The sequence below is a fragment of the Molossus molossus genome, unplaced genomic scaffold (assembly GCF_014108415.1).
Source record: "Molossus molossus isolate mMolMol1 unplaced genomic scaffold, mMolMol1.p scaffold_m16_p_1, whole genome shotgun sequence".
Taxonomy (NCBI): domain Eukaryota; kingdom Metazoa; phylum Chordata; class Mammalia; order Chiroptera; family Molossidae; genus Molossus; species Molossus molossus.
Genome location: NW_023425344.1, coordinates 200,624,386 through 200,638,583, shown reverse-complemented (window position 1 = coordinate 200,638,583; position 14,198 = coordinate 200,624,386). Strand labels below are relative to the sequence as shown.

The following is a 14,198-nucleotide window of genomic DNA, read 5'->3' as shown; positions in this document are numbered from 1 at the left end:
GTGAACACACAACACAATATGCAGATGATGTATTATAGAATAGTACCTTGAAACTTACATAATTTTATTAACCAATGTCACTCTAAAAAATTCAATAAAAAATAAATTGGTTTAAAAAAAAAAAAAGAACAAAGGCTTGCTAAGGCAGAGGATACAATAGCAATCCTGACAGAACAGAGGCACCGACAGATGATCCCACTAGGGTAGTTAGCCACATCAAGAATCATTACTACAGCCCTGGCAGGTTTGGCTCAGCCATTAGAGCGAAGGCCCTGCAGACCAAGGGGTCATGGGTTTGATTTCGTCCCTGTCCTGCCTCCCATCTCAGGGTCATGTGGGCGGCAACCAATAGTTGCCTCTCTCTCTCTCTCTCAACTCCCCACACACACACACACACACACTATCTGAAGATAAATGGAAAAATATCCTCAGGTGAGGATTAAAAAATCATTAGTACAAGTGGCAAACTTTCTGTAAAATATTCTAAATCTAAGGTATACACATAAAAGCTTGAAGGAACAACATTATTGTTAAAGCTGTAATAAAGCAGTGACTAGATCTCAACCAATTCTTATATTTGAATAAGTTTTAATTACTTACATTTACTTTTAGTAACTTGCTGTTTAGTGATGTGTTTTCCAAAAGTTTTCTTTTCCTATGTCTGTCAGCTGTAAAAGCTGAGCTATTGAAACACAAACAAATAGACAGTCAAAAAGACATTAATACATAGAGACTACACAGCAGGTTTTAGAATGAACTTAGCTGTTCTCAGTGTCTGGGGAACGGAGGTCTGCCTGGCTGCTTAGTCAGGCTAGGAAATGACCCATTAGGTCCGTGGCCTACAAGTATTAAAGTAACTGAGAAGGTCCACTTCCCTTGAAAATCCCCACTGCCCTTCAGGAGGGTGAGACTGGAAGCTGCCACCACCAGGTAATTCCAAGAAAAGCTGGCCAGGCAGATAAAGACTGGGAGATGATTTCTCTCCACCACCACCCTATCTGTCTAATTAATGGTGAAGTTTCAAAAAGGAGAATAGCCATTCCTCATAACAAAAGGAAAACCCTGGTCTGACATGATTATTCTGAGACATATCAGTAAGTCTCAAATACTATGCTACCCCTTTCCTAATTTTGATAAAGGTATCATGTTTTGCTCAATTGTTATAACAGGTTATGATATAATCTGAGTTTGTGAAATGATAAATAAACTATAGACATATATAAATTTATTTGATCCAGCTATGCTACAAAGGCTATTCTAAAACAAATCCTAATTAGCAAAGAAATTCTGAATTTAAATTATTTAAATTTTTCTTGATAAAAGAGATATTTTGCTTAAAATTTATCAGGAAGTAATTCCTATCTTCCAAGGGTCACTTTAAAATTATTATGCATTGGGAGAACTGATCTAAAGGAGGTAAAATTATCATTAAACAACAAAGACTTTTAAGTCTGCCAATTCTTTCCTATCTTCTGAAAATACTAGGCTTATCCACAGTAAACACATAATTATTTCTCTATCCAGAATTTCCAGATGAGCTATGTCTTTGGAGCATCAGATCTAGTAACAGTCAGTTGCTCAAATCTAAAAACACTCATAGGAAACATGTCTTCAGAACTGTATGGCCCTCAGGGTATCGGTGGCTACAAGATAAGAAGAGACTAGTTCTGTATGTTACTATGTTAAGTTATTCCTTCACAAATTCTGTAAGTAAAGAAGTTGAATCACAAGCATAGTATATATACTACTTAGAGACAATGCCTAATAGCTAACTTTTACCTTCAACCTACATAAAACATTTAGTTTTTTAAAATAGAGGTTATTAAAATTTTACCATCAACGAGTCTCAAAATGACAGAATCGTCTAGATCCACACTGTCTACAGGTGGCTACATATATTTAAATAAATTAAAAGTAAATACATTTTAAAATTCAGTTCTTCAGCCACACTAAACCACTTTTCAAGTACTCAGTAGCCACATGGCTACCATACTGGACAGTGCAGATTACAGGACATTTCCTTCACTTCAGAAAGTTCTACTACACAGTGCTGCTCGAGAGAATTTGCAAGAAAGTCTCAAATTAAGCAAAACACATATGTAAAAATAGTTTTAAAATTATAACTTCCATTATAGATTAAAGCCTATGTTTTAAAAACATTATAATGAACTTAGGTAATGTTTTTCAACACAGGAAAAGGGCTGCAAGGTATATTTTTCAGTGGGCTAAGGAGAAGTGTAGACAAGGTGGTCAGTAACATCTTTAACCCAATGAAGTGGTCAATGGAAATAAAAGATCTGATAACTGCATAAATGCGGTTATTTTCCCTTTGACTTGGTTCTAATGAATTTATTTGGGATTAGATGGCAGTCTTTTCTTAGAGAAAAAATATTCTGGTAGCTACCCACTTTTTTAACAAAGAACCAATGTAGTAATAAGATCTTTACAATGACATAACCACACCAAAGAGTGGTATTACATAAATTACTTCAGGAATCTCCTACTTCACAATTGTTGGGATTTTTTTGTTTTGATTTTTTGTTATTTTGTTGCTTACCCGAGGATACTTTTCCATTGATTTTCAGATAGTGTGGAAGGGAGGGAGGGAGGGAGGATGACAGAGAGAGAAACATCAACGTGAGAGAGACACCTCAACTGGTTGCCTCCCAAAGGGCCCGACCCAAGCCAGGGTTCAAACCTGCAACCCAAGTACATGCCTTTGACTCGGTCTGCAGGCCAATGCTCTAACCACTGAACAAACCAGCCAGGGCCTACTTCACAGTTAAATGTGACAATTTCAGACAAAATTAAACATTTTGGATCTGTCTAAACCTAGATAGGGCTCTGGCTGGTTTGTTCTAAATAAGGGAAGAAGCTCTTTGAAAAAGAAAAAAGCCAAAAAAACATGACAAGCCATAAAGGACTTAAACTCAAAATGTTTGAATTAGTTTTTATTTTTAAAAAATCAGTTCTTGCCCTGGCTGGTTTGGCTCAGCGGTTAGAGCATCGGCCTGCGGTCCAGAGAGACCCAGGTTCGGTTCCTGCTAGGGGCACGTTCCTCGGTTGCAGTTTGTCCCTGGCCCTGGTTGGGTCGTGCGGGTGGCAACCACTCAATGTGCCCCTTTCACATCGATGTTTGTTTCTCTCTCTTTCTTCCTCTCTCTCCCTCCCACTCTATCTGAACAAAAAATGGAAAAAATGTCCTCGGGTGAAGATTAAAAAAAAAAAATCAGTTCTTTTTCCCTTATCACCTTTATAATCTATTTAGTCAGAGACATGCATACTGATTTTGGTTGACCAAAGCTATACAGTGTTTCATTTGAAGAACTAAGGTTATTTCCTCTTGGTACAAAATTTAAAATACTCTACTGGTTTTACATTTAAGTTTGCTTTTGGCATATTCTCATAATACCTTTTATACTTTAACTGCCACAATAAATTAGATGGTTGCCCTGGCCGGTGTGCTCAGTGGTTACAGCATTAGCCTGCATACCGAAGGGTCCCAAGTTTGATTCCCAGTCAAGGGCACGTACCTAGGTGTTGGGTTCCATCCCCAGCCCTGTTTGGGGCACCTGCGGGAGGCAACCAATTGATGTATCTCTCTCACATAGATGTTTCTCTCTCTCTCTCTCTCTCTCTCTCTCTCTCTCTCTCCCTCCCCCCCTCCTTCCCTTCCACTTTCTCTAAAAACCAACGGAAAAAATATTCTCAGGTGAGGATTAACAAAAAAAGGTAAAAAATACATAAATAAATTAGATGGCATCCGATGACTGGGAGGATTTACACAGATTTCACTTTAGTCAGCAGTGATTCCAGGGCTTTGCTTCTCTCCACCGTGGCTTCAAAGGCACTGCTATTTGGATTTTTGTTTAACTGCTTGAATTTTGAGTCCAGTAAGTTTTATGTGAATGGCTTCTCTGGCTACAGCAAAAAAATTCTATTCATGACAAAGCATTTCACAGCTTCTTATAATTTCAAGTGATACATACTGTCCTTTAAAAAAGGAAAAGAAATTAAGATCTTATGCTATCACATAGATGAAAAGTGGACTGCAACATAAATTAAATCTAATTTCCCTTAAAAAGAATGCATAAACTTTAGCGCTTCTAAGACCTTCTAATACATTTGATAAGAATTTTCTAATATCAAAGGTAACTGTATAATGATTTTATATCACCTTCTGCCTCTCCTTGCACCCCCAAAATGCCCCTTGCAAAAAACTGTAGCTTACCAGTCGGTGGGTTATAACTGAAAAATAGGCCCTGGGGCCCTTAGATATGGTTTATGACAAATAGTAAATGAAATAAATGCTGAGATATGACCATTAACTATGGGCATAGTTTCAGATATCCAAACCCAAAGCCTATTTATTAACATTTCAATCACTTTAAAAACATGAAGAAGTTATGAAACTCATAAACAAAAATCCCACTCAAAAATTCGGAAAGACCTCTAAACCCCAATCAATCCTTTTTCCCCAAGGCCTATTACTTACTTTTCCAAGTTTTGTAAGTGTTCTCTGACTTTCTGTACCAGTCCCAGCTTGGTGTCATTAACCACAAAATCATCACAGCGATAACTGCAAGAAAAATATTCATCAATCTGTGTAAAGAGCTTGAGGAAACCACAGTAATGAAATCACTAAAAGGCCTGGCTGCTGCCAAGATGATCACATGGCTCTGCAGGCAGTTCTGTTGGTGGTGAGTTTAAAGAGAGGACTTGGAACCCACAATGGAATGTTTTTTATGAGCCTTTTTAAAAAGCCACGTAGGCAATGAATACTAGTTTCTTTTCACATTTTTATTCAAAAGCTCGATTCCTCTTTCAAAAGCGAAATAAACTGCTACACGTATTACATTTATTTTAGAAGTGCATAATACATGGAAAATGAAATAAAAAGCACCAATTCATAAAGCTTTAAAGTGATACTGCCCAACTCAAATTAATGGGGAAGTTGGAGGGAGAGATTTAAATGAAAAGTAGGGAAAACGTAACTAACCTGTAGGGATAGTTGAATAAAAACACTAAAGATAAAACTATACATTTGAAGCATAATTTAATTAAAGTAAATTGAATTCAGATGGTTAAGAATGAATCTTTTCATCCTGAGGTGCTACAAAACAAAAGTATAAAACAGTAGCTACATCTTTTGGAAAACTGGTAACTGCTTTGAAGGAAGATATTTAAGGTTTTCTTTTAAAATGATACTGTGTGTGTGTGTGTGTGTGTTCACGCGCATGCTTTAGAAAGTCAATAACCAAATAATGTAAGGAAATCACACATAATAAACTTTAACTTATACATTAGCATTCAATTTTTTTCCTGGGATAAGACCAATTTTAACAAAAACAACTTACGAGCTAGTACCAATATATTCTTTTGAATAGCAGCTTTTCAAAAAAATATATTGGCTATAAAACCACCTATTCTAACTACCAAGGAATAATGAAAATAATACTGCCATTCTGAGCAAACAAAACTCTGAATGTATAACAATTAGCAAAAATTAGGTCATATCTTTGCCCTGGCCTATTTGGCTCAGCAGTTAGAGCACCGGCCTTCAGTCCAGAGAGACCCAGGTTCGGTTCCCGCTAAGGGCATGTACCTTGGTTGCAGTTTGTCCCCGGTCCTGGTTGGGTCGTGTAGATGGCAACCACTCGATGTGTCCCTTTCACGTCGATGTTTCTCTCTCTCTCTTTTCCTCTCTCCCCCTCCCACTCTATCTGAACAAAAAATAGAAAAATGTCCTCGGGTGAGGAGTAAAAAAAAAAAAAAAATTAGGTCATCTTTAGCAGAATCCAAAATCATTTCTATGTATCTGAAACCAATCTATAAAAAAATTAAGAGAACGAGGCAAAATAACTAAAAAAATAAAATAAAACAGGATTACACACAAAAGCATGGCTTGTGTCTTTTATTCTCTGGAGTAAAATTTAAGTGAATGCTTTTGAAAACTTTAAAATATTATATATGTAATAATTTACATCCCCCCTGCCCCCCATTAATTGACTACCCATGCTGTCAATCAAGTGTCTCTAATCTATTGTCCAAGTTCCCAGGGTCAAACCCTAACATTTCCACAAATAACAAAAGCCACCTTTTTGCCCTGGCCGGTTTGGCTTAGTGGTTAGAGCATCGGCCTGCGGTCCGGAGAGACCCGGGTTCAGTTCCCACTAAGGGCATGTACCTCGGTTGCAGTTTGTCCCCGGCCCTGGTTGGTCGTGTGGGTGGCAGCCACTCGATGTGTCCCTTTCACGTCGATGTTTCTCTCTCTCTCTCTTCCTCTCCCTCCCATTCTATCTGTACAAAAAATGGAAAAGTGTCCTCGGGTGAGGATAAAAAAAAAAAAAAAAGCCACCTTTTATGTCCTAGGCTGTTTCTCTTTGATCAAATACCAGTAATGCCAGGAGAATAATTATCAGTTTTATGACAAATATGTAAAGGAATTAAATAAATGAAAAATTTTCATTCTTTGCTTCCTCTCAGGATAGATGTTAAGAGGGTCAAGTCTACTCTGTCTAAATTTGGGCTTAGGACATTTGGTTCCTCCATGAACCTCCAGCATTCACTGAAGAAGGAAAATGCAGTGTTTCTCTAATTCCTTCTTGCATTTTCATTTTATGTTTGTATATATTTATACATGTATTTCAGATAAAACAATATTCTGTTCAAAACAAAACAGCTCCAAATGCTAGTGTTCATCTGGTAAATGAAGTCTAAGAGGAAATATAGATCACTTTTCATGTATTAACAGGTTGTCCTACTATCTAATTGAAAATTGAACCCCTTCACCTTCATAAAAGTGTAACCTCCATAAACAGTGGTTGCTTTGTTTAAAGAAACAAACTGTTTCAAATTAAATGAAGTAACTGATTTTTTCCTTATTAAATCTTTTTGGTGTGACTTGAATTCAGGTAGGATACAAAATTACTTTACATTTGTTAAAGTCACATTTTCATATATTGAAATACAAACTTACTTTTGGCTTTGTCTATTCCAACTAATCTTGCTTAATTGGGTTTAGTAGTTTTATCTCTCCGAACTTTTATCATCAGAGTGAATAAGCTGCTGCAGACTCTTGAGTTGTGTTAATATGGCTAATGCAACAGAGGAACTGAATTTTAATTTTTTTAAATTGTAATTAATATAAAATTTTACCCAAATGAAACAGTATAAAATATTTTTCCATTAACACAATTTTGTGGTTTGGAGGAAACTATAGTTCACATTTTTTTTTTTTTTTCTTTTTTTTAATCCTCACCCAAGGACATTTTTGTTTAGATAGAGTGGGAGGGAGAGAAACATCGATTTGAAAGGAACACATTGAGTCTCCCACACAACCCAACCAGGGGTGGGAACAAACTACAACTGAGGTGCATGCCCTTAGCGGGAACCGAACCCAGGTCTCTCAGGACCGCAGGCTGACGCTCTAACCGCTGAGCCAAAACGGCCAGGGCACTATAGTTCACTTTTATTACATCACATGAGATGCACTGCAGCGTACCTGATGGGTATGTCGTTTCTAGAATTATACATAGGCAGATCACCGATCTAGTTTGTGTCAACAGAATGATTCCATTGAGATTATTTTTCCTTGCAAGGATGCAGCACTGTAATGTGTTTATTTGAATATTTTATGCAGACAGCACAAGTTACAGTGATATTCTATGTAAATTATAATTGGTAGTAAAATCAAAATACTATTTTAACTATAACATAAATTATTTTCCTAGCTTAAAAATTAAGCATGAAAGAAAATTTTAACTCTCAAATGAAGGCACACTAATGAGGCAGAATTAAATGGAGAAGGTATGTCACAAATTTTACAAAGAATGGCAATTATAATTTGCTACAGCAGAGTAAAATAAATTAGTTGTGTAAAAAACAAATTTTAGGATAATAAAATAAACAATATTAAGAGTCATTTTCAGCAAATGCACATTAATTTGATAAGTTGCCTCTCAACAGACAAAAAAATAAATAAATGAAACTAGTCACAATCAATGAAATCAGAATAAAATATACAACTTTTTAAAATGATTATTGAAGAAATTAAGCTTATAATTTTGGCCAGGTATAAAATGGCTTGAATTCTTCTGTGACAGAAGAAAGAAAAACATTGTCATATGGAAAGATTAAAAGTTAAATTATTATTTCAGTTAAGGAAATTATGTTTAAAAATCTGAGGAAAGCCCTGCATGTGTGGTTCAGTGAGTAAGCATTGACCTATGCACCAAGAGGTCACTGGTTTGATTCCAGATGGGGCACATGCCTGGGTTGCAGGCTCGATCCCTAGTAGGGCACATGCAGGAGACGGCCAATCAATTTTGATGCTTCTCTCATTGATGTTTCTCTCTCCCCCTCTCCCTTCCTCTCTCTAAAGAATCAATAAAAACATTTAAAAACATTTTTTTAATCTAAGAAAAATAGTAAAAAGGATAATTTACAAGAAGTGAAAGTTCTTCAAATGACCCACCAATAAACTATGAGTGAATAAAAGGACCTAACAATACTAAAGATCAATCAATTCAACATTTGAAAAATTGTAAATATTTTTAATTTTAGCTTTAGATGAGTTTTACAAAGCTAGAGATACTAGATAATTAATACTTGGGGTATTTTTTTTGCCTCAAATGACTTCCAAATTTATGAAGAAATATCTTCATCCATTTGCAAACTGAGAAATAATCGCTCTCATGTTGTAGATATTTTAAAATATTTTATATCTGTTACTTTCAGCTAGATAGGAAAAAAGTTTCCTATCAAGACAGAGACAATGGGCCAGAATGTGAGATCAAAATATGGATTTACTAGAATTATTTCCCTTATTATATTTATTCCATTACATGATGACATAGTGAAAATATTTGTGCTCTGAAGTAGACAGTATCATGGATGCAGTTATTAAAATTGTCCAGTATTATGTGCAAATGCTATGTATCATCACCAGTTTATGGAACTACTAAAAGAAATAGAAGATAATGAATTTAATGACCACATGTTCCATGCCAATGTTCATTACTTGAGTCACGGAAGAGTTTTACAAAGATTTACTGTACTGCTAACTCTATCTAATTCAAGATTTTCTTGAAACAAAAGAAACACTTGCCAATATTCAATATTCAAAGAGAAAATATCAGTGTAATTTACATTATTTCACCTACATCACAGTACACATGAATGAGCTAAATTTAAAGACCCAAGGAAACAAAAAGCTTATTTGTGACCTAGCTAGACAGGTATGAGAATTTGTGTTAAGATATAAACTACTCATAACATAAATCAATAATAGTGTTATACATTTTGCAACATGAATATGCAGGAGATTTTTATTTTAATAGCATTAAGTAAGTTGGCTGAAAAATCTAGGAGAAAAATTGAAGAATGATTTGTTGATATGGGTTTTAGAGTTGATTTTCAGTTTATATAATACCCCTTTGAATCTGGTGTTGATAATAGTAAGTTGTTACAAGAGTTAGTGAATTTACTTAATTTAGTATGTACTTTTAAAAATGATCTGTTTTTGCTTCAATCAAATCAACTGTTCTAAAAAGATGAGTCAATTTTGTCTTACAGATGAAAATACTAAAGAAACATGTTTTTGTACTTTATTGGCAAGTTTTTAATAATAGTATTTGGAATCTACATTTTTAACTCCAATTTTTATGACTAAATGCAGACCAAGCATTTCCAATGAAGATTTAGCATCTGAATGGAGATATGCTGTAAGTGCAAAATACACACTGTTTTTTTTTTAAGGTTTCATATGAAAAAGAAATGCAGTCCTGCCCGTGTGGCTCAATCGTTGCACCAATAGGTCATTGGTTCAATTCCTGGTTAGGGCACATGCCCAGGTTGCAGGTCAGGTCCCCAGGGTGGGACATGCAGGAGGTGGCCAATCAATGTTCTCTCTCATCAATGTTTCTGTCTCTCCCTCTCCCTTTCTCTCTCTCTCAAATCAATAAAGAAGAAAAAAATTGTCCTGGCCAGTTTGGCTCAGCGGTTGGAGCGTCGGCCTGTGGTCCAGAGAGACCTGGGTTCCGTTCCCGCTAAGGGCATGTACCTCGGTTGCAGTTTGTCCCCGGCCCTGGTTGGGTCGTGTGGGTGGCAATCCCTCGATGTGTCCCTTTCACATCGATGTTTCTTTCTCTCTCTCTCTCTCTCTCTCTCTCTCTCTCTCCCTCCCACCCTCCCTCCCTCCCTCTCTATCTGAACAAAGTATCAAAAAATGCAAAAAAAAAAATGTCCTCGGGTGAGGACTAAAAAGAAAAAGAAAAAAATTTTTTAAAAATTAAATGCAAACTATCTCTAATAATTTTATATTTATTGTGGGTTAACATAAAACTAGGATAAATAAACTATACCATTAAAATTAATTCACCTGATTCTTTGTTTTTTAATGTGGCTACTAAAAAATTTTAAATTGCATATATAATTTGCATGAATTTCCATTGAACTGCACAGCTACTCTAAAGGGTATCTTAGACACTGTTTGTGCTAATATTCTATAATACTACCCAATATCATAAAGAGGTAACAGGTATAACTTTATTTGAACTATAAGAAATCAATTTTATTTTGGCAGGATTTGTTTTCACTGGCTAAAAATATTTTTTTTATGTTTCCATAACTGTCCCTATTTCTTAAGAGTCAATTTCAGGTTCTCTTACAGTCACTAAGAAGGATACTACTTCCAAAATTATAACTTTTGTGCCGTCTGATTTTACCAGACTAAACTAGCGTTATTTGGTGGTGGTGGTGGTGGGGGTGGTGGTGGTGGTGGTGGTGGAAGGAAAGCACCTTCCACAGGTCAAAACTTCTAGGAGAGTCTGGCATGTGGTAGAGAATCCATAAATGTTACTTTCCTTCCCTTGTAACCTTGTAAAAGTAAGAGCTGCCTCACTGCATAAGTTTCTCTAGCTGCTCCCATTCCCCTGTTTTTATTTCTTCTTCCTGGCTGGCTCAGAGGTTAAAAATAAATAAATAGCAAAAGTAGGAAATACATAACAATTTAAATGTTGTCTGGCTGCCTTAGTCTTTTACCTGTGCCACTGCTTTCAAACTGAAAACTATCCCACTAATAACACTGGTATTAAAAAGTCCCAAGGCAGCCCTGGCCGGTTTGGCTCAGCGGTTAGAGCGTCGGCCTGCGGTCCAGAGAGACCTGGGTTCGGTTCCCGCTAAGGGCACGTACTTCGGTTGCAGTTTGTCCCCGGCCCTGGTTGGTCGTGCGGGTGGCAGCCACTCGATGTGTCCCTTCACGTCGATGTTTCTCTCTCTCCCTTCCTCTCTCTCCCTCCCACTCTATCTGTACAAAAAATGGAAAAATGTCCTCGGGTGAGGATAAAAAAAAAAAAAAAAGTCCCAAGGCAAACAGAAGGATTTTAAGTAAACACGTTCTAAAAATCTCTTCCTGGTTTACAATTGTGTTGAAACTATTTGGTTAGAACTATGCCTACCTATAACACCTGAAAAAAATTAAGCCACTATTCTTAGTATTCTCTTCAAGAAGATTATGCTAGAATGAGAAGTACAAAAACTTGTAGATTATCTTTTAAAAGCTTGTCCTCTGAATCTTGAAATGTGTTTCCTGTTTTGAAATAAATCTAGTTATAAACTAGGGTTAAATGTCATAATAAGAAATACACCTGGTTCCCAAAATGTAGTTGAAATAATATTATCAAAAGTTCAATTCCTCTTCTTCTTCCTATGCTGTTGGCACTGAAAAATTGTGATAGAGGAAAACGGGGCAGGGTTTAGATAACCTGGTTAGTACTTCATTAGGAGAGCAGGTCCGGGGTTCAGCATCTCTTCATGTACGCAGGACTGCATGTGTCTAACAAACAAGAGTCACAAACTACCTACTTCATATGACCAACTTTTAGGCTATTAAATTTATACTTATACAAGTTTTTATTTAGTGATTTTAGTTGATTCTTCAAGTAAAGATGAGCTTTACTTCTAAGAGACTACTTAGAAGAAAAAGGTTCAGATAAGAAAAAGGTTCATTTCTGTATTTATAAAAGAACTGTTTAAGAAAATTTAAATCAACTGAACATTAAAGACAAAATTATACTTAGGAATCATATTAGGCAAAATAATAAAGTTTATCAGACAGGGAAACAGGATGTAAAAAGACAAGGTAGGAGGGAGGATTGGTATCTTTACTTCTAATACCTCAGATAAACTACACTATCATCTTGGCTATGTAAAGATTAGTCTCAAACCCAAATTCCTTGAGTCAAATAAGATCTTAAAGTACTTTTAAGCAGTGGCAGGTCTGGCTCAGCAGTTAGAGCATTGGCCCTCGGACCAATCAGTCATGGGTTCGATTGCAGTCAAGGGCATGTACTACAGTTGCGGTTGGGGTCGTGCAGGTGGCAACCAATCAATGTGTCTCTCTCACATTGATCTTTCTCTTTCTCTCTCTCTCTCTCTCTCTCTCTCTCTCTCTCTCTCTCTCTTCCCCCCATCCACTCTATCTGAAGATAAATGTAAAAATATCCTCAGGTGAGGATTTTAAAAAATAAATAAACAAACTAAATACAGAGTATGGTGTTGTATGTATACTACGGTTAAGAGAAGATGATGCAGAGTTAAGTAACTGAAAGAACATATATCAAGTAGCAGGTAATCTTTCCTAAGAAACACAAGTTATTTATACTATTATAGAATTAGGGAGGTAAAAAAAAAAAAAGATAAAATCACAGTTAGGTTACTTCAAATTCTGCTTACTCTAATAAACAGCAGAATGATATTATCCAACTTTTTATTACATTGATTCCTTATCGGTACATTTTTATATTTTGGTATTTTTTTTCTAATTTCTAGCATCTAACCATGCCTAATCCCTTCTACTTTCCTTTCCCTAATCTCCTACAAATCCACCTTTTTTTGCCCCCATTTCAACTAACATTCTATTCTATATTTTGGCTATTTCCTTTGGTGTGGTATCTTCCTCCCCCACTCCCTCATACAGTGACTTTCAAATCCACAGATATCCATAGCTGAGTTAAGCCGCAGTATTTGATGGTCCCCACAATGACAGTCTTGCCTCCTATTTCCTTCTCACTTTTCCCTCCCAGTGTTTCCTTTCGCGTCAGTGTTACCTGCTTCACTTTTAGATTACAGCTTTCATCCATATGCCACCAATCTCCTTACCCTTCCTCAGTATTTTCTATGTAGCACCATTCACTTGTTTAATGGCAAAAACACTCCTCACTTGGTCATCCTCATCTGTACTTTCTTCCTCATTCTCCAAGTGAGAACACACAGCGTGGCTCAATTATTTTCTTGTGCTAAAATGTAATGTGGGTTTACTTCTTTTTAAAAATTCTAATTTTAGAAGCACTGTTTTCTTCCTATTTTTGCCCTCCACTACATATATCCCCAATAATTCTAAAAGGCAAAACAACAGTCTATAGAGAAAAAATCCAATTATTTTCATTGGGCTCCTAATCAAGTCAAAAATAAACCACAAAACTGAGCATCCACCACCCTTAATAGATTTATACATGCTTATATTAATAAATTATGAATGCAGATAAATCTAAATTAATGTGTATAGTATAAAAAAATTTTAGAAGTTGAGCAAGAGTTGAAATAAACTATTCTAAAATGTCTTGCTACCCATGATATCTTCACACTATCATACTAAACTAATACCTCAAAGTACAATACACACAAAGGGCAAGGTTTGACATTAAGGAGAGAATGAATATAATTCATCCTTCATACAATCCTTTAAACTCTTTGTCCAACTTAAAAAATCTGATTAGTCTGTGTTTTCATTAGATAGCCAATTTTTTTTTTTTTTTTGTACAGATAGAGTGGGAGGGAGAGAGAGAGAGAGAGAGAAACATCGACGTAAAGGGACACATCGAGTGGCTGCCACCCGCACGACCAACCAGGGCCGGGGACAAACTGCAACCAAAGTACGTGCCCTTAGCGGGAACCGAACCTGGGTCTCTCCGGACCGCAGGCCGACGCACTAACCGCTGAGCCAAACCGGCCAGGGCAGATAGCCAATATTTTTACTTTATAATGTGTTTGTGGATCAGAGTAGGAAAATGTGTCAGCTTGCCTTTTTCTTGTTTACCAGTATTTACATTATTATTATTATTATTATCATCTTTCAGGGTTAAAAATTTTCTTTGATGTGTACCCATTTGAGGAGGGTTGATTTGGTAAAATTAAAG

General features: G+C 36.1%; 1 protein-coding gene across 3 annotated transcripts in view; it reads right to left on the bottom strand.

Annotated features, from left to right (window-relative positions):
* Positions 1-14,198, bottom strand: part of USP3 (ubiquitin specific peptidase 3) — a 102,333-nt gene that overhangs the window by 36,771 nt on the left and 51,364 nt on the right. For all 3 annotated transcript variants that reach the window (XM_036247288.1, XM_036247302.1, XM_036247293.1), the window contains 2 exons: positions 4,496-4,579; positions 601-682 (listed from right to left, as the gene is read on the bottom strand). In XM_036247288.1, coding sequence (XP_036103181.1) covers positions 601-682; positions 4,496-4,579 — 166 coding nt within the window. The remainder of the gene's footprint in view (positions 1-600; positions 683-4,495; positions 4,580-14,198) is intronic.